General features: G+C 37.5%; 3 protein-coding genes and 1 long non-coding RNA gene across 5 annotated transcripts; 2 read left to right on the top strand and 2 right to left on the bottom strand.

Moving 5' to 3' along the window:
- Nucleotides 1-2,806, bottom strand: LOC121049049. Its single transcript, XR_005799214.1, has 3 exons — nucleotides 1,291-2,806; nucleotides 610-679; nucleotides 1-521 (listed from the first exon to the last, which is right to left on the bottom strand). It is a non-coding gene; the product is annotated as an uncharacterized LOC121049049 (long non-coding RNA).
- Nucleotides 2,807-8,338: 5,532 nt separating this feature from the next.
- Nucleotides 8,339-13,700, top strand: LOC112165027 (pentatricopeptide repeat-containing protein At5g55840). 2 transcript variants are annotated; one of them, XM_024301404.2, is made up of 6 exons: nucleotides 8,339-8,549; nucleotides 8,901-12,311; nucleotides 12,415-12,496; nucleotides 12,606-12,694; nucleotides 12,783-12,909; nucleotides 13,085-13,700. In XM_024301404.2, exons 1-2 carry the CDS (start codon nucleotides 8,399-8,401, stop codon nucleotides 12,146-12,148), a joined length of 3,399 nt encoding a protein of 1,132 aa, XP_024157172.1. In that variant the 5' UTR covers nucleotides 8,339-8,398; the 3' UTR covers nucleotides 12,149-12,311; nucleotides 12,415-12,496; nucleotides 12,606-12,694; nucleotides 12,783-12,909; nucleotides 13,085-13,700. The 2 variants fall into 2 exon arrangements, with proteins under 2 accessions (XP_024157172.1, XP_024157173.1); XM_024301405.2 differs by having other exon boundaries at nucleotides 13,021-13,700.
- A 718-nt stretch (nucleotides 13,701-14,418) lies between these two features.
- On the top strand, nucleotides 14,419-17,617 carry LOC112165030 (protein NOI4). Its single transcript, XM_024301408.2, has 3 exons — nucleotides 14,419-14,579; nucleotides 16,361-16,546; nucleotides 17,221-17,617. The coding sequence occupies exons 1-3, from the start codon at nucleotides 14,574-14,576 to the stop codon at nucleotides 17,263-17,265; spliced, it is 237 nt and encodes a 78-aa protein (XP_024157176.1). The 5' UTR covers nucleotides 14,419-14,573; the 3' UTR covers nucleotides 17,266-17,617.
- Nucleotides 17,618-18,269: 652 nt separating this feature from the next.
- LOC112165029 (transmembrane emp24 domain-containing protein p24beta2) lies at nucleotides 18,270-20,433 on the bottom strand. Its single transcript, XM_024301407.2, has 5 exons — nucleotides 20,266-20,433; nucleotides 19,563-19,766; nucleotides 19,197-19,383; nucleotides 18,984-19,091; nucleotides 18,270-18,638 (listed from the first exon to the last, which is right to left on the bottom strand). Exons 2-5 carry the CDS (start codon nucleotides 19,764-19,766, stop codon nucleotides 18,505-18,507), a joined length of 633 nt encoding a protein of 210 aa, XP_024157175.1. The 5' UTR covers nucleotides 20,266-20,433; the 3' UTR covers nucleotides 18,270-18,504.
- Between the last annotated feature and the right edge of the window lie 307 nt (nucleotides 20,434-20,740).

The raw sequence follows: 20,740 nt of genomic DNA, 5'->3' as shown, positions 1-20,740 counted from the left end.
CACCAGGAATGAGAACCCGCGCGATGGCGCGGGGTAGAATTTATACGTTATGTTCACTAAATTTCTTATGTTTTTAAGTGTTTGATTAGCATACATAACTACGATGTGAACTAACAACTAACGATAATCAAATCAGGTTCTCAGTTTCTACAGATATTTTCTGAACACATTTCGTACAACAACCTCGAAGCTCATTTGTGTATTGATCTGAAAGGCCGTCAACTTTGTGCTTTAAAGAGTGGCAATTGCTTCCCTCCAGCCATGGAGTATGCAAGAGTCGTTGAACACCTCAAGATTATATATCAAGTTTCCCTTCTCGACTTCCTCAATCATCCAAGAACCCCGCACCACTGCTAACAGCTACAATGGCACTGAGGGTGATTGTGATTCCATGGCAAAATTTTGTGCCGTGCCCGAATGCCGCAACTTCACTCGGAAAATCATGCAGTTGGATTATAAGTTTCTACATATTCAAAGCAGAGCCTCAGCCTCAAAGTATTTGATAGGTGGACTGTGACATACTGACATGTGAACATGAATGATTTAATTTCAAGAATACATTCATCTACAATAATCAATTGGAATCCGTGAGGAACTTCATGAGTGTACCTTGTAAAGAAAATATCTGCTTCCCTTCACTTGAATTATGAGATCACTTGAAACTTCAGAGGAAACTGACCTGAATTGAGCAGGGGGGAAAAAAACATTCTTTTAGTAACAATTTTCAATTCATTAATGACACAGCATGTTCATTAACTCCATTCGATTTCATTGACTTAATAGAAAGCAAATTTACTCATGAGAACTAATATGAGAATCAATATATGAAAAGGCAGAATGGGGGCAAGAAGATTTCAAAGCTAGCCTTGATGCTGGTATCAAATCTATCAGAGCAACTGAGAAAAAATGCAAATCAACATAAATTACAGGAGATGTTCTTAGTGCTTTCAGCATTAGCAGAATAGACTGAAGCATCCTTACTCAGTTCACAAAATAATTTACACAGCTCCTTCATCAAGGAAATGGAAATACATTGCCTTCTTCATTTGGTCAGAAACATCTCTGTAAGCATACTTCAACCAAGACCTAGGATCAGATTTTATAGAGAAATGTGGACGATAATGACCCACAGTTATCAGCTAACTTCAGTACATCCCTATAACAGCAATTCTAAAAACAAAATTCACTTTGATTACTGCAATTTCTATTATAATATAGTAAATTCCAGTTTGCAGAACTAATGAAAATTGAGCCTAAATCTTTTAGTTCACATCAACTCTTTTAAATAACCTGTTCTTGCCATGATTTGATCATGTGTGCTGTCGTCGTAAAATGAACTTTCTGCTATAGACGCAACAAAAGTCTGATCATTCTTTATTTCTCGCATATTCCCCTCACTTGATAAACTTTCATTATAACTTGCAGCACGACACAAATCTGCTGAGCTATGATCACCTTCTGAGAGCCTTCTTTTTTTTGTCATCTTCAGTTTAGGTGCCATAATTGTAGTTCAAAAGCCAAGCTCAAATTAAATTGGAAAACATCAGAATATATTCTTCTTAAAAAAGCAATCAAGAAGAGCAGATCAGTACTGTTAACCAATAGATCTTGAAATCAAGGCTCTCAATTAATCACAGACCACAAAACTAACAGGTTGTTTTTTTTTGTCAAATCGTAAATCCATTTTCTCAGCAAATAATTTGAATCAAACAAAGATATGAATCTTCGATGTTCTGCTCGACTACAATTCACCCAACTAACCAAAAAGCAATTGGAACAAATGATAATACTTACCAAGAAACTAAAAAGCAACAAACCAAAACTTAGAGATCGAGTTTAATGAAACTTGGAAGCAAAATCAATGTAATTAGAAAAGAAAAACAACATGACAACCTGAGAACAGAAAAGAGTTTTAAACAATTGTCTCAACAGCATTCAATTCTCCAATGCTTCCATTTTATTAGCATTTAAAATATCATTTTAAATAGTAAAACCTGACCAGTTAATAAACTTCATAATGTCATAATCATATTTGTAACACAAAACAATTTGGAAACTGAGACATAATAAGGCGTTGGTTAACCTCCTTGGTATCACTACCAAAGACAACAATCCCTACACACTTGAGCTATTTATTTACAGTACTCGGTAGGTTCTTTTAGAATCTATTTCAACCAGCTGGGAACTAAAATTTTTGCATCTTTGAACCACATTTCTGAATTGTAAAGATAACAAACAGAAAAGCACTCTGAGCTAATCGAAGCTCAGTTCTAATATCAGATATCTTGCATTTGAAAACTTTCAAAGCTGAAAATTGAAAACCAACATCACAACTAAGTAAGGGGTGGGCATTTATAACTATAAATGAGTCAGTGGAGGTATGTACAAAAGACAGTATTCCAACAACCTAAAATTACACAACTTTTTAACCAGATATACACAGAGAGTCATAGTGGAATCCCAGGCAAAGAAGAAAAAAAAAACACAAACACTGCTTTTAAAGTGATAGCAAGTGCATGTGTCAACAATGGGAGCCCAGGTGTAGCAGATTCGCAATCCCATTGATCTCTCCAAGGCGTTCTACTGGCCGAGAATGGTATTAAGATATGGCTTCTGGCATTCAAATCAAAGACCCAAACTTGCGCAAATATGTTGAAACAAATCAAATGGTTAAGTCTTCCCCTGGTCCGCCTGCTGTGGTTCCGTTTTGCGCTGATCCTTTTCCTCCAGTCTAATGGGTATCGAAGGGATCGATCAAGCGCATGCAAGAACGAATCATACCCGAGCAGTGAGCGGACTCAGCGGCGAGAGAGAGGAAAACTCGGAGCGCAAGCTGATGATCACCTTTTATACTCATGCGAAGGGCAGAATCTGTAAAAACGAAAGAAATAGGGGCAAACGTGTCTTTTCAATCATCGGCTCGGCTTGAGCTGACACTGTTACTAAGCCATCACTGTTCATAAGCTACAGTGCAGCAACCTTTATTCCCTTCAAATTAACAATACTAACTATCTAGAAGTTGATAGACGTTAAACTACTTGAAATTGAAATGTTCCTATATTAGCACTGACGCTATCCATCTTCTTCTTCAATCACGAGCCACTACATCAGACAATGTTAATATGAAGAAACTTTTTGAAGTATAGAAACATAAGCTCTTGTGCATATTCAATTTCACAAAGAAGAAAAAATACACACCCTGATCTTCATGTCATTGGCATATCAATGCTGACCATGGATTTCTGAAAGTAACAGAGCCATACTGACAATCAACAAAACAGAAACAAAATTGAGAAAAAAATAGCACAAAAGGAAATGAAAACTGCAAAGCCAAGTCTTGATTATGGCTAAATACAATACCAAATATCATTTAGTGTAATCTGATTCAATTCAAGCATTGTTACAAGCTTTAGCAATTCTTGGGGAAGTTAAAGAAGGAAAACCCAATGAGAATCAGAAAACAACTTAAGTTCATACAAACATGAAAGCAACCAAATTGAGAGATTGAGTACGAAATGAGATATAAATATGGATCTACTTCTCTGGTGGAGGCTTGGATATCTTGTTGACACTCGTCTATGGTTATATATCATCCATATTAGCTCCCTTCGGTTGCAACTTGACATGACTATCAACTACAAATTACATGTTACCAAATTCCATCCTTTGTTAAAATGAAGTGAAAAGGCAAACAAACCAACACAAAAAAGTGGAAAAGAAGAATAGAGTTTGCGAATTTCTTACCTTCACATCACAAAGGATGTCAAAAGGGGAGATGATGGAATCTATCAACTCAACATTGTGGAAGTGTTTATGAGGAATTATATGTCAACTTTGTATAGTATGAAACAAGAATGATGGATGTCTTATTAAATTGGTGTTACAAAGCTGTTTTTAAGATAAATGCATGTAAATGGAAAAGAAGAACTGTAAAATTCAATATTAATTAACTCCTTTTCTTCTCTACACGATTATCCAGCAAAAAAGAATCATGCATGTAAGTATGTAAAACATTTACCTGCTCAATATTGACAGTAAAGGGTCCTTTTGATTGACACTAAGGGCAAGAACCAATTTAACTTCTGAGAATTCTCCAAGAATAGCCCCAAGATTGCTCCATATTTGTTACAATCATACTGTACTTATTGCAACTGGGGAAACAACTCAGAGCAACGGGTCACAACCCCTCCAATATGAATAATGGTATTCAAATAAATCAGCCTGCACATCATTAGAGCATGGTGAAACTAAGCTAGCTAGATAAATTGCTTGTAATTGATCTCCAGACTACACTTATTCGGTGCAAATGCAACAGTGAATTGTTTCATATTATGAAATAATGTGATGCTTTATGTAGCTTACAAGACTCATTAGCATAAGGATTTTTATCACAAGTGGGGTCTAAACTTTTTTCAGACCGGACAGAATTGTATTTGGACTTTCAAAGTGATCAAATAAGTACCTGAACTTCCAAAACCATATCAATAAGGTGCTTATGTCTATATTCCATTAAGTGCGGGGGCAAATCAGAAGTTTCACTCAAATTAACCACTAAAATGACTATGATAACCACATCTGACGTGGATAAACATATTTCCATCATTTCTATCTTATTTTTCCTCCAAAAACAATTTATTCTTTCCCTTAATACAATTCATGTGAAACTTTCCATCATATTTACCTCTAATTATTGTCTAACGATAAATAATAACAATATCCAACATGGCGCTCTCTCCTAGGGTTGTCGAGCACAGAGAAGCGTGTCGTTATTCCTTGTTGAGTCGTCTAGCCTTGGCACGTCGCTCTGCGTTTGTTGCCGGTCGAGGTGAAGGTGTTTCTTTGCACTGTTTCCAGTTTGGGTTGGTATCCCCTTTGGTTTGGATGGTCGGATCCCAGAAGATTTCGGGTGGTCGGCAACAGGTTGTTTTTCTGTGGGTTTGCGGTGTAGGGCACGACGCAGTTTCTGTCGGATTTAGCAGCAGCGAGAGCTGAAGTCGATCGGCGAGACAGGTCGGGGTTCTAGATTCCGGCGTGGTTGCAGGGAATCGGAATCTCTCCGGCTGGGTGTGAGTGCCGGCTTGGAGTGTGTGACAGAGAGGCAGCAGACCCAGGTCTTTTACGGTTGCTTTCGGCCGGATCTGATGCTGCTGTGGAACGGCCGACCACTTGAGGGGGAAATGGCAGCAGAGGTAAACTGGCCAAGGGGGGCTAGGGTTATTGTTCGCTTTGTTTGGGGTTGGGCCTGGTTTGTTGGGCCTGGACTCAACCTTGGAATTAGGGGCGCTTGGGCTTTTGGGCCTAGGTTTGAGCTCAAGTTTGGACTGGTTGAGGATGCTGCAAACAAGAAGAGTAAGACCAACCTGTTGCTGAGGTTGTTGGCTCATGAAGAGGCTGAGGACGGTGCTAGCTCCAACCCTAAGGGGAAGGAGCTAACATTTTCGTAGGTCTCTCTGCTATTAGACATCTGGTTACAAGCCTATGAAAGTTGGAGTAATCTCTATGAGTTACGCTAAAATGTTTCTAGTTGTTATTTGTAGCACAATTGAGTGCTGGCAGATTAGACTAGATGAATGATTTTTCCTTAGAATAGCGAGGTTGTTCTTGCTTGTTTGAGGCTTGCTTTCCAGCGAGCGTCCCTTTAGACTTTAATGAGTTTAGTATTGGCTTAGATAGGTTTATCTGGTTTTACCGGATTTCTTGTGTAAGTGCATGTTAGACTTTGGCCTGTTTTATGGCTTTGATGACTAATAATATCAAATCCTATTCAAAAGAAAAAAAACAATATCCAACATTCCAACATCATGTTTTCTTGAATAATTTTTATTGTTCTTCAAAAATTAGTCCAGAATTCTAATTAATTTTTAGAAAGTAAATTTAAGAAAGAAAAAAGTGATTATACAACAAAATATTCTGAAAAGATGAATCATAATGACCCTAATAGCCAAGACATGCATATTAACTGACAATAAAATAAGGGAAAAAAATACAAACAGTACCCAACCTAAGGCCCACTTCGAATTTCTATACCCAAGGTTTTGAAATTATCACTTTGGTACCTGAAGTTCAGACCCCGACCCAACTTTAGTACCTGGAGCCGTTATCTCAGGAACGGTGTATGACAGATGACATATTTTGACGGACAATTTCGTCCTTTCATATTTAATTCATTATTTTTTATATATATCCTATATATATATATATATATATATTTTTTTTTTTTTTTAACTCTCTCTCTCTCTCTTCCCTTAACCATTATCAACGACCACCCACCACCACCATCATTCCTCTTGCCAGCGCTTCTGCCCCACCACCTCCTCCATAAAAACCAAACCCCTAGATGAAAATTTTTTTTCTTTGCCACCACCCTAAACCAAAAAAAAAAAAAACAAAAAAATTCTTCCCGCAGCCCCACGTCTCCTCCTCTTCAGCCCCACCCGCCTTGTAGCAGCCTCTGCCTTGAAGCCCCACAGCCGGCCAGACCAGTACACCAGGCCGAGCGCTGCCCAGCCACACCTAGTCCCCTGCCTTGCCTGGTCGCTGCCCAACCTCGCCTGGCCCCCCCTCTGCACACACATCGCCCTCCGCGCTGCTGCCCCCGCATCAGCAGCCCCGCGCCCCGTGTCCCCTAGCCTGGGCAGCTCACCCAGAACCCCGTGCCTGCGCAGCCCACCCAGCACAGCAAGCCGGCAACCTGCCCACACATGCCCACCCTCGATCACGTACATGGGTGATGCAACAAGGCCGCATCCAAGAAATGAAATTAATTTGCCCCAATTCTGGGTTTCATTCTTTTGGCAATAGTCTGGAGAAGATGATGGGAGAGTTGGGAGGAAGAAGAAAACGAAGAGAGCTTGAGGAAGAAGAAGAAATCTAGTGAAAGGACGAGAATACCCCTCAAAGTTTGACAGTTGACTAACGCCGTAACGGCCAACAGTGTTTTAGGTACTAAAGTTGGTTTGGGCAAGGTATTTGGGGTACCATTGTGATAGTTTCGAAACCTTGGGTATAGAAATTCGGAGTGGGCCTTAGGTTGAGTACTGTTTGTATTTTTTTCCCATAAAATAATAAGATTACAAAATTACCGTAACTCAACCAAGTGATTATCTTAATACAAAAAGACATATCAAATTATATAAATACAGTATTATAATTATCTAAAAAAGTAGTATTATAATAAAGATTAATAAATACTTTGTTGTAAATCAGTTTTTTGTTCCTTAATTTTACTCCGTAAAAATTAATTGCAATAATTTTTGAAGATCAATAAAAATTATTTAAGAAAACATGATGTTGGAATGATTACAGTTATTATTTATTGGGAAACAATAATTGGAGGTAAAATATCAAGAAAAGTTTCACAGCAATAGTGTTGGGGTTATGACAGTCATTTTAGTGATCAATTTGAATAAAATATCTGATTTGCCTCTGCACTTAACAGAGTGATAACGAAATACAGACGGAAGTACCTTATTGATGTGGTTATAAAGTTCAGGTCCCTATTTGATCACTTTGAAAGTCCAAATACCATTCTATCCGGTTCGGAAAAGTTCAAACCCCACCTATGTGAAAAGAATTAGGGCATGTCATTTGTACTATTAGAAAGTGCAATTGTACATGGATTCTTACAAGCAGACAGTTCATACGTCTTACTTTTTGGTTCTTATAAGCAAACATTTGTATTTAGATTCTTAGAAGCAGACATTTAGTTGGATAAAAGACTTTTGGAGATGAATTTTTGTCAGTTAGGAGGCTCTTAAAAAGTTTGTTTGTGTATTTTTCTTATAAGAATTTTTTGTTGCTGAAATTTCTTTAAATAAAAAGCTTTTTGCCTCATAAAAAGTTATTATATACACTTTTAATTTATTAAATAATTTAAATGTATTATAGTTTTATCTATCCAAATGATAATATTTGAAAAAACTTATGATTCACCTTGATATTTTATTCAAAATTTATGTTTTAGATGTCATATTAAATGCATATAAGCACAAATATCAGTCCATATTTTTCATTACATTTTATCTTAAACACATACGTTTCAATTCTAAAAAAAAAAAAAAAAAGACACATACGTTTTAAATTTTATAATTTGCTGTTTCTATATTTTATGGCTGAATCTTTTAAAATATTTTCAGTGAAAGTTACTAAATTATTCACAAAAATATTTTCAACATTTAATTCCCATCCCCAATATTATTAATTATATATTTCAAAGCTTCCTAAATTCATATTTTTATTTATTACTAACTCTTTTTATTATTACATTTTCTATTTGAGCGGTAAAAGTTTCAGCCGTAGGATATGTTTGTACTTCAGTAGCGTTCATCGGCGCCCAAAAATAAGCGGTCTCTCTGTTTTGCCTTGCAGACTGTCATGACAAACAAGCATACCACACTCAATGTTGCCTTCCAAGACTAAACAACTCTCCCAAATTTCCCACACAATTTCAAAGCTCAGAGCTTTTCATGGTGGTTCCTCTCCAAATGTCAAAAGCAATCTCAAAGAAAATGGCTTCAGAAACAGAGCTCATAGAACCACCCAAACCTCAGGTATGTCACTCTCTCTCTACTTCTCTCTCTGTTTTGATGCTAAAGTGTCAATTTTGCGAAGTGGGTTTGATTTTGAGGCCAAAGTTTTAATCTTTGGGAAGATAGTGTTTGTTTTGATGCTAAAGTTTCAATTCTGGGAAGAGGGTATTTCTTTTTTAGGCCAAAAATTTAATCTTTAGGAAGAGGGTGTTTGTTTTAATGCTAAAGTTTCAATTTTGAGAAAAGGGTGTTTGTTTTGGTGCTAAAGTTTCAATTTTGGGAAGAGGGTGTTTGTTCTGATGCTAAAGTTTCAATTTTGGGAAGAGGGTGTTTGATTTTGAGGCCAAAGTTTTAACCTTTGGGAATGAACAGGTTCAGATATGGAGAAAAGCATATACTCAATTCTCACTATAGACCGATGGGAGTCACTGAACCACATGGAGTATAAGTTGGCTTCTCTTAGACCAGTGCATGGAAGATTGGCCTTGAAATTCTTCAACTGGGTCATTGAACAGCCTGGTTTGGAACTCAATCATCTCACTCATATACTCTCTGTTACAACTCATATACTTGCTAGAGCTAGAATGTATGACTCTGCCAGGTTAATTTTGGGGCATTTAGCACAACTGGGTGCTGACTCGAAATCTGTTTTTGGTGCTTTGATGGATACTTACCCTCTTTGCAATTCAAACCCTTCAGTATTTGACCTTTTGATTAGAGTTTACTTGAGGGAAGGGATGGTTGGTAATGCTGTAGAGACTTTTTATTTGATGGGTTTAAGGGGGTTTAGGCCGTCGGGGTATACTTGTAATATGATTCTAGCTTCGTTGGCAAAGGACCAGAGGGTTGCATCGGTGTGGTCTTTTTTCAAAGAAATGCTGGCTAATAATGTTTGCCCTGATGTTAGTACTTTTAATATATTGATTAGTGTTTTGTGTGTGGAAGGGAAGCTTAGTAAAGCTAGTTATCTTTTGAGGAAGATGGAAAAGAGTGGTTATGTTCCTAATGTAGTTACTTATAATACTTTGCTCAATTGGTACTGCAAAAAGGGGAGGTATAAAGCAGCTTTTGAGCTTATTGATCATATGGGTTCTAAGGGTATTGAAGCAGATGTATGTACATATAACATGCTTATTGAGGATTTGTGTAGAAACAGTAGTAGTGCGAAAGGTTATTTGCTGTTGAAGAAGATGAGAAGGAAGAAGTTATCTCCTAATCAGGTTACCTACAATATCCTTATTAATGGGTTTGTCAAGGAGGGGAAAATTGGTGTGGCCACCAAGGTTTTTGATGAAATGTCAATGTTTAATCTTTCACCAAATTATGTTACTTATAATGCTCTGATTGACGGGCTCTGTCAAAAGGGTAAGCTTGAAGAAGCTCTCAGACTCTTGGACATGATGGAAGCTGTGGGACTAAAACCTAATGAAGTCAGCTACGGTGCTGTTTTAAATGGGTTGTGCAAGCATGGTAAGTTTGATTTAGCAAGAAGTACTTTTCAGAGAATGCGATTGAATGGGATTGTTAGTGGTTGCATTATGTATACATCGATCATGGATGGGTTATGCAAAAATGGGTTGCTTGATGAATCTGTGCATTTGCTTAATATGATGGTCCAGGATGGTGTGAATCCTGATATAGTAGCATTTTCAGTGCTCATAACTGGATTCTGCAGAGCTGGGAGGATGAAACATGTGAGAGAAATAATGTGTAAACTGTATAGAGCTGGCCTTGCACCGAATAAAATTATATATTCTACCTTAATCTACTACTCTTGCAAGATGGGCAACATAATCGAAGCATTAAAGATCTATGTAGTTATGAATCATAATGGCCACACTGCCGACCATTTCACATGTAACATATTGGTTACTGCACTTTGTGAAGCTGGGAACCTTGGTGCTGCAGAGGATTTCATGCAGCATATGAGCAGCATGGGTCTGGTTGCCAATTCCATTTCTTTTGATTGTATGATAAATGGGTATGGAAACATGGGTGATGCCTTAGGAGCGTTTTCTATGTTTGATGAAATGATTAGATTAGGTCATCACCCTAGTCCATTTACTTATGGAAGTATACTGAAGGGGCTATGCAGGGGCGGTCATTTGGAGGTGGCAAAGAAATTTTTGAAGAAACTCCACAGCATTCCATCTGCTGTTGATACTGTTGTGTACAATACAATACTTTCTGAGACATGTAAGTCAGGGAATTTGCAAGAGGCTGTTGTCCTTCTTGATGAGATGGTTGAGAATAATGTCCTGCCTGATACTCATACGTACAGTAGCCTTCTTGCTGGGTTATGCAGGAAGGGAAAAGTGGTTGCTGCCATCCTATTGTTTGGGAGAGTTCTGGAAAAAGGAATTTTGTCACCAAATCCCATAATGTGCACCTGTCTAGTTGATGGCCTTTTCAAGATTGGGCAACCTAAGGCTGCTTCATATCTATTTGAAGAGATGGAGAACAAAGGTCTGTACTCAGATACTATTGCTCTTAATGTAATGATGGATGGATACTCAAGGATGGGAAATATGATGAAGGCAAATGATCTCTTTTCAACTATGGGGGGTCGAAGATTGTCCCCCAATTTGGCTTCATGTAACATTCTGTTGCATGGATACTCAAAGAAACAAGACTTATTGGCATGCTCTATGGTGTACAAAAACATGATCAGGGTCAAATTATTGCCTGACAAATTGACATGTCACTCTCTTATTCTTGGATTATGTGAGTCAGGTAAGGCGGATATTGGCCACAAAATGTTGCATAAGATGATTATGGAAGGTGCTGTACCTGATCTTTTAACATTCAATTTGCTTATTAGCAAGTATTCTGAGATTGGGAAGATAGGGATGGCATTTGAGCTAGTGAGTGTCATGAATCTGTTAGGAGTTTCCGCTAATACAGACACTCATGGAGCAATCTTAAATGGACTGTTCAGAATTTCAGCTTTCCGCGCATCCCGTAGTCTTCTGTATGAAATGTTGGCCAAAGGATTTACTCCCAAGTATACACATTATTTCACTATAGTTAATGGTATGTGTAGAGTGGGAGATATACAAGGAGCATTTGAGCTAAAAGATCAGATGGAAGCTCTTGGTGTCACTTCCTGTGACATTGCTGAGAGTGCTATGGTTAGAGGGCTTGCGAAATGTGGGAAGGTTGAAGAAGCGATGCTGGTTCTTGATCACATGCTTCGAATGCAACTTGTTCCAACTACTGCTACTTTTACTACTTTGATGCATAAGTTCTGCAAAGAAGCCAACCTTGCAGAGGCTCTAAGATTGAGGGGTGTAATGGAACATTGTGGTGTGCCACTCGATGTTGCTGCTTTTAATGTTCTCATTTCAGGCCTTTGTGCTAATGGTGATGTTGTGGCTGCATTTGAGCTGTACAAGGAGATGATACGAAGTGGTCTCTTGCCCAACACAACAACGTACACTCTTCTCCTTGCTGCTGTTTCCTCTGGTAATAATCATATTGAAGGTGAAGAGATTTTGGGAGATTTATTGGGAAAGGGGTTGATATCTGGAAATTTGGATGGAAGCACCTTAACACTGCATGACCAATTGAATGTTGCAATGGGAACATTAAACTCTTGGAGGTGCAATAAGTGGAAATAATACTAAACTTTGGTTGTGAAGCAACATCATTGATCGGGAGATGAGACTACGATGGGCCCTCCCAAGTAAAGAAATAAGCTTTTTTACTTGAGGTCTGATGAGAGATCAGATTGCCATGGGCTCTCATTTCTTATCCAATTCATGATACAACATGACCATAATGGTATAGATTACAGTTCAGTTTCAGTATCTTCAATTCTTTGTTCATTTTTAGCTTTTTTTAACAACACGTATATTTTAGAGTCACCTGTTTTCTGTTAGTTCAGATGAAATGCAGTCTACTAGATGCCTGGGTATCATGTTTCGTGATGCAATATGCTTGCCTAAGTGAATCATGCCACGTGCTATGTAAGTTTGCCCAATTTCTTATATGCAGTGTGTGCTATCTGATTCCGTATATGTCTTTACAAGACTGTAAGAGGGTTCAATTGATGATTCAAGTCCCTGTTCTCTGTAGGTAGCAAAATCTTCTTTCAACTTTCAAGCAACGAGTACCTGGAGTGTTGCTGAAGACCCCCTCATATGATGCATAGGAGTTTCTCAAAGGTATGAGGCTAATATTTAATTTAGGCAGCTCATTCTTTTATCTTGATGTCTGGTTTTACTTCATTGTTTCACTGCAACTATTTAACAGACATCCTCTCCCTCTTGGTCTCTGCACGATGGATGATCCATTACGAGCTCATTCTTGGACACACTTCTTGAGCACTATGGTTAGAAGGCTGGGATCTTAATCAGTGCCACGCCTTAAAAACCAGTCTGTAAGTTTTGCTTTTCCTAGAAACACATTTACAATGCTTTCCATCATCCCCCAAACTTTCCTGTTTTTATCTTTCTAAATTACCTATTTCTGATTCCAATAAATGAATTAGAGATCATCCTAGGCGGATCATGAGTCATGACTCATGACTCATGACTATTCAAAATTTTATGCAGACATCACATGCCAATAAAGGTGGAGGAAACAGCTCTTTGATAGAGATAGAAGTTGGCCACTGATGAGGGAACCAAATGAATTGGGTGTCTCAAGAAATATCTATAGTTCGCACTTTGATGATGGCGGCAAACGATATTGCAACGGAATATGCTGATGATATAAGGAAACCAAATGAATTGGGTGTCTAAATTTGCACCTGGTGTTGGAGACACAGGGACTACACTGCTGTTGATGATGGAGGCACAGGGGTCTACGTTGCAAATGGGGTCTACGTTGCAAATTTGCAATAAGGAATGCGATGCCATCGCCATGGCAGACAGAATCTAGCTATTTTTGGGATGCTATTGCTCTTGTTGACTTTGTAATAACAAATGTGCATTCCCATTTTCTCAACATTTGCTTTGCTTTTCTGATCAACAACCAGATTCCTCTCTGCTAAGCTAGGTTCAAATTACAAAAATATGTTCAAAGCTTGAAACTAGCAAGAAGCAGAGTGGTGTGCTTGACTTTTAGCCGCGTGCATTATGTATCCTCAATCCAGAGGGCCACTTTTTTCTGGTGTGTGATCATCCATGTGAATACGTAACACTTGAATTTGTAATGCACGATTATGATTGCTCCGAAAACATCCAAACAAAGAAACAAAGTCTAACACAAAAACAAAAAATAATTGATTTTGAAAGAGGAACATGGTAAAACCCACATACATAATGTGGTAAGACTGGCCAAGCCCACCCTCTCCAATTTGTGGTTAGCAGGTTTGAGGGGCCTTTGGATTCATGCACTTGCGGCTGAAGATTATTATGATTTTACTGAGATCCTCTCATGGACTTCAGTCTAAATATTGACCAAATAAGTATATTACTAATTCATTAATATAATTGAAGTAGCTTGTTACCTCACCGCTAATAAAAAATAAAAAAAAATCCCAGTCATATACATAGTTAACAACTCTATGTCCTTTTGGTAAAATACTCGCACAAAAAACTATAATTACAGTATTTACACTATCATTTTCATCAAAAAACGACACTGAAAAACGTCCACAAAATTAAAATTAATTAATTAGTTTTTTTTTAATAATTAAACCCAACATTTCGCATTGCCAGCTAGTCCCAATGTCCTCTTCGCCTCCGTGCAACCCTACAGCTACTAGTCTACTACTTCCTCACTCCGTCTGCCAGCTCACCACTCCGTTCCGTTACCATCCACAGGCCACGTCACTGCTGACGCTTGAGGTAACAGTCTTTCCGTTAGCGTTTCCGTTACCCCGTTAACGCCGTCTATTTAAGGAAAAAAACCGTTAAGAACCATCAGAAAATATTCCCCAGATTTCACTTTTGCTTTGCAATAATAGGCCCATTTCTGGCCCAACTCTCATTCCCTCTGTCTCTCTCTCTCTCTCTCTCTCTGGTTCTGATATTACTTTTCCGACTCATTTTTCTTTTTCCCGGAAAAAAAGTTGTCCTTTTTGTGATCATCGAATTCATGTCGGTACGTAATCCTTTTCGTCTTCTTCTCCCAAATCCAAACTATCAATTTTTTTTCTTCTTTCTCTGATGCTTAATCTGCTGGATTTGAGCATAATATATTAGATTTCCTTGTTAATTTAATTGCAATCGGCTCGGATCAAATTTTTTTAGTATTGTTTTTGCGTTAATATGGAGCAGAATTTTGTTATTAACTGTAAAATCCATGGTGTTCGGTCAATTTTGGAGGAGCGGATTTGATTTCTTTAGTTTTTGTTCATTGGGAATAGTGAAGATTGGATTTTTTTTATTGTTCTGTTTGTGATTGTTATGAAATTAATAAGTTTAATATTTTGAGTTTAGAATCTGTTTAGAGGAGGTATTGGTGTGTAAGTTGTTGTTTTTGATTGTCTATTATTTTATCCAAATTGGAAATTATGGTTTTATCTTGTGATTGCTTTGTTATGATTTCTTTGTCCAAAACAAGGATTTTAGTGTAAATGAATCTTGTGTGTTCGGAGAAGTTTGGCAATGAGCAGTCTTTTTTACTTTGATGAATTGTGTATGCTTATAGAATATTATAATATGATTCTGGTGGGTTGAACTTGTGTTGAGAGCTTGGTGAAATGACTTAAGAGTTATCTTTCGTAGATTGCTTTATGTTTTGATTTAACAGTCACTTGGTCTTTTTGAGCATTTTCCTGTTCTGCCAGTTTGATTAACTCTCGTGATCTTTTCCTGCTTAATGCTTCCTGAAAACAATCATCTTGTTATCTATAGTATATAGTTTTTTTTTTTCCTTTCTTTTAAATGTTTAATTCACTTAAATGATTATATGAATGCAAGCTGGTTCTGTATGGTCGATTTATGAGAGTTACACCTCCCAACTTTCATTTATAGGACAGTTCTAAAGACACAACACTGAATTTTAAGTTCAGAAAGCCAGTGGTAGCTAGATTCTTAACTCTTTGTTACCAAGACAAAATACGTAAGCTCTTAGTTTCTGCTTGAGAGGCTTATCGAGTGTTTTGAGAATAATGAAAAAGCTTAGACCAGATCAGATTGAGTTGCTGTTATTTATTTGAAAACCAAATAGAAAGTTGTTGGTTTTCTTTGATCGATCCTGTTGGGAGGGGTCATCAGGCCATCTAGAAAACTAGGGGTGGTGACATTGGGGCTTGCGGTGGTCTCTCCTCTCTAGTTGACGCAAATTTATTCTGCTGCTGGTGCCGGTTATTAATGCCAACCTTGAGGAAATCATGGGATTAGGGATCTAGCAGACTGTTGGTCCGTCCTTTTCTGCAGTTTAGAGGATATTTTGTTGCTTGTGAATCGTTAGATGTATATGCTAATGCATCATTGTTTTTCATGGAAGATAATAATGTAGAGTTGTATATGCTATGAGTTCTGGAAGCTACTTCGATTAGTGTAGTTAATTACTAGTGATGACTTACAATGTTATCCATGAGTCTAAATTTTGCTACAAAAGTACTTTTTGGGTTTTGAGTCCTCGAATTGTCAGTTCTGAGCTGGCATGGATTGCACATTGGTTTGATTCCTTTTCTCAGGTCACTTTGACTATGGTTCTAGCTTATCACTTTGTTGATTATATTGAATATTACTATTGACCTTTACGTATGATAATGGCAACCAAACACGTGCAGAAGTGTTACTTACTGAATCCAAGTCCACATAATGATGAAATGCATGAAGTCGTATCATTTGAAAAGATACCAGTTGTTAATTTACTTGGCTGCCCTATGCCGTCACTGAATATTAATGGGAAATTTTACTGATATCCAACAGGAAAAGGGTAGACCTCTCCCAAAATTTGGTGAATGGGATGTCAATGATCCTGCTTCAGCAGAAGGGTTTACTGTGATTTTTAACAAGGCTAGGGATGAAAAAAAGACAGGTGGCAAACCTGAGTCACCAACCAAGGCTGCTCAGAATAATGTCAGGCCTGGAGTGGATCCTAACAGGCCACCATCTGTAAGTAGCTTTCTCATATTGTTCTTTCATTTATGTGTGAATGATCTGATATATGCTTGTTATAGCCAATAGCAATACACTCTGCCTACTTCTTAAGCTACATGCTTTTGCTTTTGAAGTGACAAGAGTACAATCTACAACCACAGTAAACTTCATGCCCATGTAAAACTGCCTTATCAATGACTCTCAGCCTATCTTTTAGCTTTAAATCAATTTTACCAACTTATTATATGGAACTGTAGTTAGGAATAGGTTAAAGGACTTGTATAATAATTAGCGTCAGGATATTGAAGAAAGAAAAAGAGAAAGGAATAACGTTTGGCTGTATTATCAGCATTATATTGCTCCATGGAGCAGGACTGGAACATCAAAACTTCAATTCTATCTTCTTATAGACAGATTTAACCTAATACGCACAGTTACTTCGGTACCATTAGAAAATCTTAAAGCCCTGAAGATTGGTGCATATATCTTCCTTTAAACCTAATACTCACAGTTATGCTCTTCTTTTGGTGCATTATATATAGTCTTTCTTAATCTGAGTGTCTTTATTGTGTCATTTTGTGTCCATATAGAAGAAATAATTGATCAGTGTGTAATTATGTTTTATTCCTCAATTTGATCTAATTGTCTTGATTTTCTTTCACTTATGTTGATGATTCCCTGGCTCTCAGAAAAAATGGTTTTGCTGCATGGCCCAACCACCTACACAATCTTGACAAGGTTCCCTACATGTAAGTGCCTTCAACAGAAGAGCATGTTGTTCTGTAACTGGCTCCACCATATTTTTCCAAAGAAGATAGGAGCTGTATAGCAGTGATGGATTTATTGTGTGGCGTAAAACTTTGTGATGGGAGGAGTAAAGAAGGCAAAATACTTATTGTATCTATATTGTCTGATGTGATTGTTATTAGATGCCAATCTGTTTCCGTCTTTGTCTCTATGCTACACACTTTAGAGCTTTGCTCATGACATTCTTTTCTTCCCTAATTGTACTATCAAACTAGTCTTGTTTGTGAAACGATTTTCTATTTTCTTTTGAAATTTCCTACAACTCTTTTCAGGCTGTAAGAATGTTCCCATCTCATTGATTGATATCTCTACCAATAAAAGAACAATGGAACAATAAATATTTTAGTAACTCTCATCCTACTTATTATCAATCAAATAAAGTGGAATATGGGGTTTTGGGTCTGAAAAACTTGAGTTTTGGCATCTGGGTTTCGCTGGTTTCGGATTTATAATTTGTATTTGGGTTGTAAATTTGGGATTTGGGGCATGGTCTCTGGGGTTCGCAGCAGTGTTTCAAGGGCCAAAATGTTCATGATGCGTCTTGGTCATGAAATCCGTACTTCTGTCCGTCTTCTTGATTCGATCACGATTGAACAGCTAATTGTTTTTCACATTTTCAACAGGTGATGGTATCCCTAATATTGTTTTAACAATAAAAAGACTACTTGCAGCGTTTAGGCTTCTTTTCTAGTATAAATGGAGTAAAATTTGGTGGTGAGAAATAGAGGGAAAGGTTTGGGATACTTGGGTCAAGGCCAGCTAGTGAACAGGCATAACAGTAACAATTGAATTCTACAAGCTACCATTAGCCTTGCACCTTCAGGATTTGAGATACCAGAACTAAAACAACAATGATACAGTATGCTCGATATGATAAACAAGTAGCCACTGATAAAATACGTAAGATACTTTGTATTTGCACACATGAATATTCAAGCAAAATAAGAACAAGTTTGGGCACTCATATGAACAAGTGTAAAATCAAGGATTCCACAAGAAAAAAGAGACTGGATTAAAATTTCCAAACTGATGGTTTCTATACATGGATTATTCTTGCTGTGGACAAAATAGAAAAGAGAACAAGGCAGAAGCATGGAATAACAATCAAGTGTAAAATAAACTACTGGATAGTTAAGTGCAAAATCCCGGGGTTGGCTGTAAAAAGGTCAGACTCTGGACGTCCCAAGCTTCCGTTCAAAGAGGCGGCGAAGAAGGTAAACTTGGAGAACACTGGCACCAACAAGTCCTGCTGATTCAAAAAAGGCCTTGTGAATCGCCCTCCGGCTCATTGCGTCGTTCACTGCAACAAGGATTGCAAGAAGAATTTACTTACTAAAAGATTGACAAATCCAAAGCTTACATGTATCACAACAAGACAGCATATGCAAATGAGAAAGAGAGAGACAAAATATGCTACATTTGTTTTTGCAAACACTACAAAAGTGCAAGGGAATGATAGTCGTGCCTTATTTCAGCATCTATAAGTCTAAAAAGAAGTCAAAGATGCAATTAACGACAGTGAAAAGGGCTAAAGTATTCAATTCAAATGACTATCAATGATGGAAACAATCAAGCATCAAATAAAGGACCACATTTCTTCATCTACTAGAGCTTCTCGAGGAGGTATTCAGAGTTCAGCAGATACCTATTGCCTGGCGTTCAGTCTGAGCCTCAAGCCAATGCTGCTCAAACTGAATGTTGTAAAGAGCTTCCTCTAACTTTGTTATCTGATCTAACAAAGGGTTAAAATGCTCTGCAGATAAACCACAAAACTATAGTAAGTCCAGCCTTATTTTCCAACCAGTGTAACAGTTATCAGAGACTTCAATAAAGATGTCCAAAAAGTACTGCGCCTCACCATCTCTTGCATGCTGATCATAGTATGTAAAATGGCTGACATGTAAGTCAAAGTCTATGGTTTCATGATAAGGTGACTTGTTGGTGAAACAAAACTGATGGATTCCTTTGTGATGAGTGACAAACTCGAATTTCTCGCTTGTCTTATCACGAAACTCATGTATCTGCTCACCAGAAGGCCCCTTCACCTACAAATTCCAATGACATTGCACAGATCATGGTTGGCATCCAGTTCATTACTAACATTATACTATGTCACTGATACTCTCTGCATAACTTGGAAATATGCATGTAGACGAAGATTGCAAGGTCCTAGCTAAGCTCGCAGAATTATACACCCAACTTGGGCAAAAAACATGGGACTTACCAGGAGATCAACACCGTCTTGAGTATAATGCCAAGATGCATCAACCTTAATTACAACGAAAGAGAGGTGGACAGTATCTCCTTCATACAAAACATTATGAGAGAAGCATTCATCTCTGTCGATCACAAATCTGATGCCAAAAGCTCCTTGTAGGCTCAATAAAAAAGCCAACAATGTAACAGCAGCACAATTTGAAATTTGCATCTGTAGATTAAACTAGAATTGTTAACAACTTACAATATTACCCAACAGACCTAAATAACATTCAATCTTCATAAATTAATTCCAGAGCAAAACTAATATTACATGTCTGTTGATTTATTTTTCATGCAAAAATTCAGTCAAGGACTCAAGGTACAAACTTCGAAAAACAAACCCGTGCTTTAGAAACCACCCAGAAACTATATTCCACCAACAGAAACACAAAACAAATAAGAATTCTGATACTCCAGGAAAATTATTCTACAAACTACACGGTAATCTGATTCAGAAATTCACATGTTAAAAGCAAGCTTTTTCCTTTTCAAGAGATTGAGCAAAAGGGGAAAAGAAAATTAGAGGTACCCTCATTCTAAACATGAAGAAAGGTAAAAAATTTGATCGTATTCATTAGTTTTGTTCGAAACAGAGTAACAGAGGGATCGAACAGAATGAAAATATTGGAAACTAAAGCTTCAAAATTTATAGAAGAGATGGGATTTACCTTGGGATTTGATTAAGCCCAGAAAGAAAAGAAGAGAATAGAAGGTGTTGTATGTTTAAGGAAGAAGAAGAGAGTTTGTGTTTAGGTTTCAAATCTCAGGGGAGGAGGAGGAGGACGACGAGAGACTTCAAACATAACGAGACTGCAACTACACGGAATGCTTTTTTTTTTGAGTTTCGAGTTCTTTTTGTCGCTTCAACAATAAACGACATGTCAGGTTTGATTTTTTGTCTTTGGTTCTTATAATTTACTATACTCTTTGGACCATCCTGTTACTTTTTTTTTTTTTTTTGAGAGAGACCATCCTGTTACTTGGTCCGAGTTAACTTGATTATACATGATTTCTTTATTTTTTACCTCTAGAAATAATCTTCTCTAGAAAGGGAGGTGTAGAAGTAAAATCAATATTGCACGGCCTATTACATAATGTCCAACGAGCAAGAGAATGAGCAGTAATATTCCTTTATCGATATAA

Source organism: Rosa chinensis, chromosome 5 (genome assembly GCF_002994745.2).
Source record: "Rosa chinensis cultivar Old Blush chromosome 5, RchiOBHm-V2, whole genome shotgun sequence".
Taxonomy (NCBI): Eukaryota; Viridiplantae; Streptophyta; class Magnoliopsida; order Rosales; family Rosaceae; genus Rosa; species Rosa chinensis.
The sequence above is the reverse complement of the archived record's forward strand: the minus strand, read 5'-3'. Positions and strand labels throughout refer to the sequence as shown.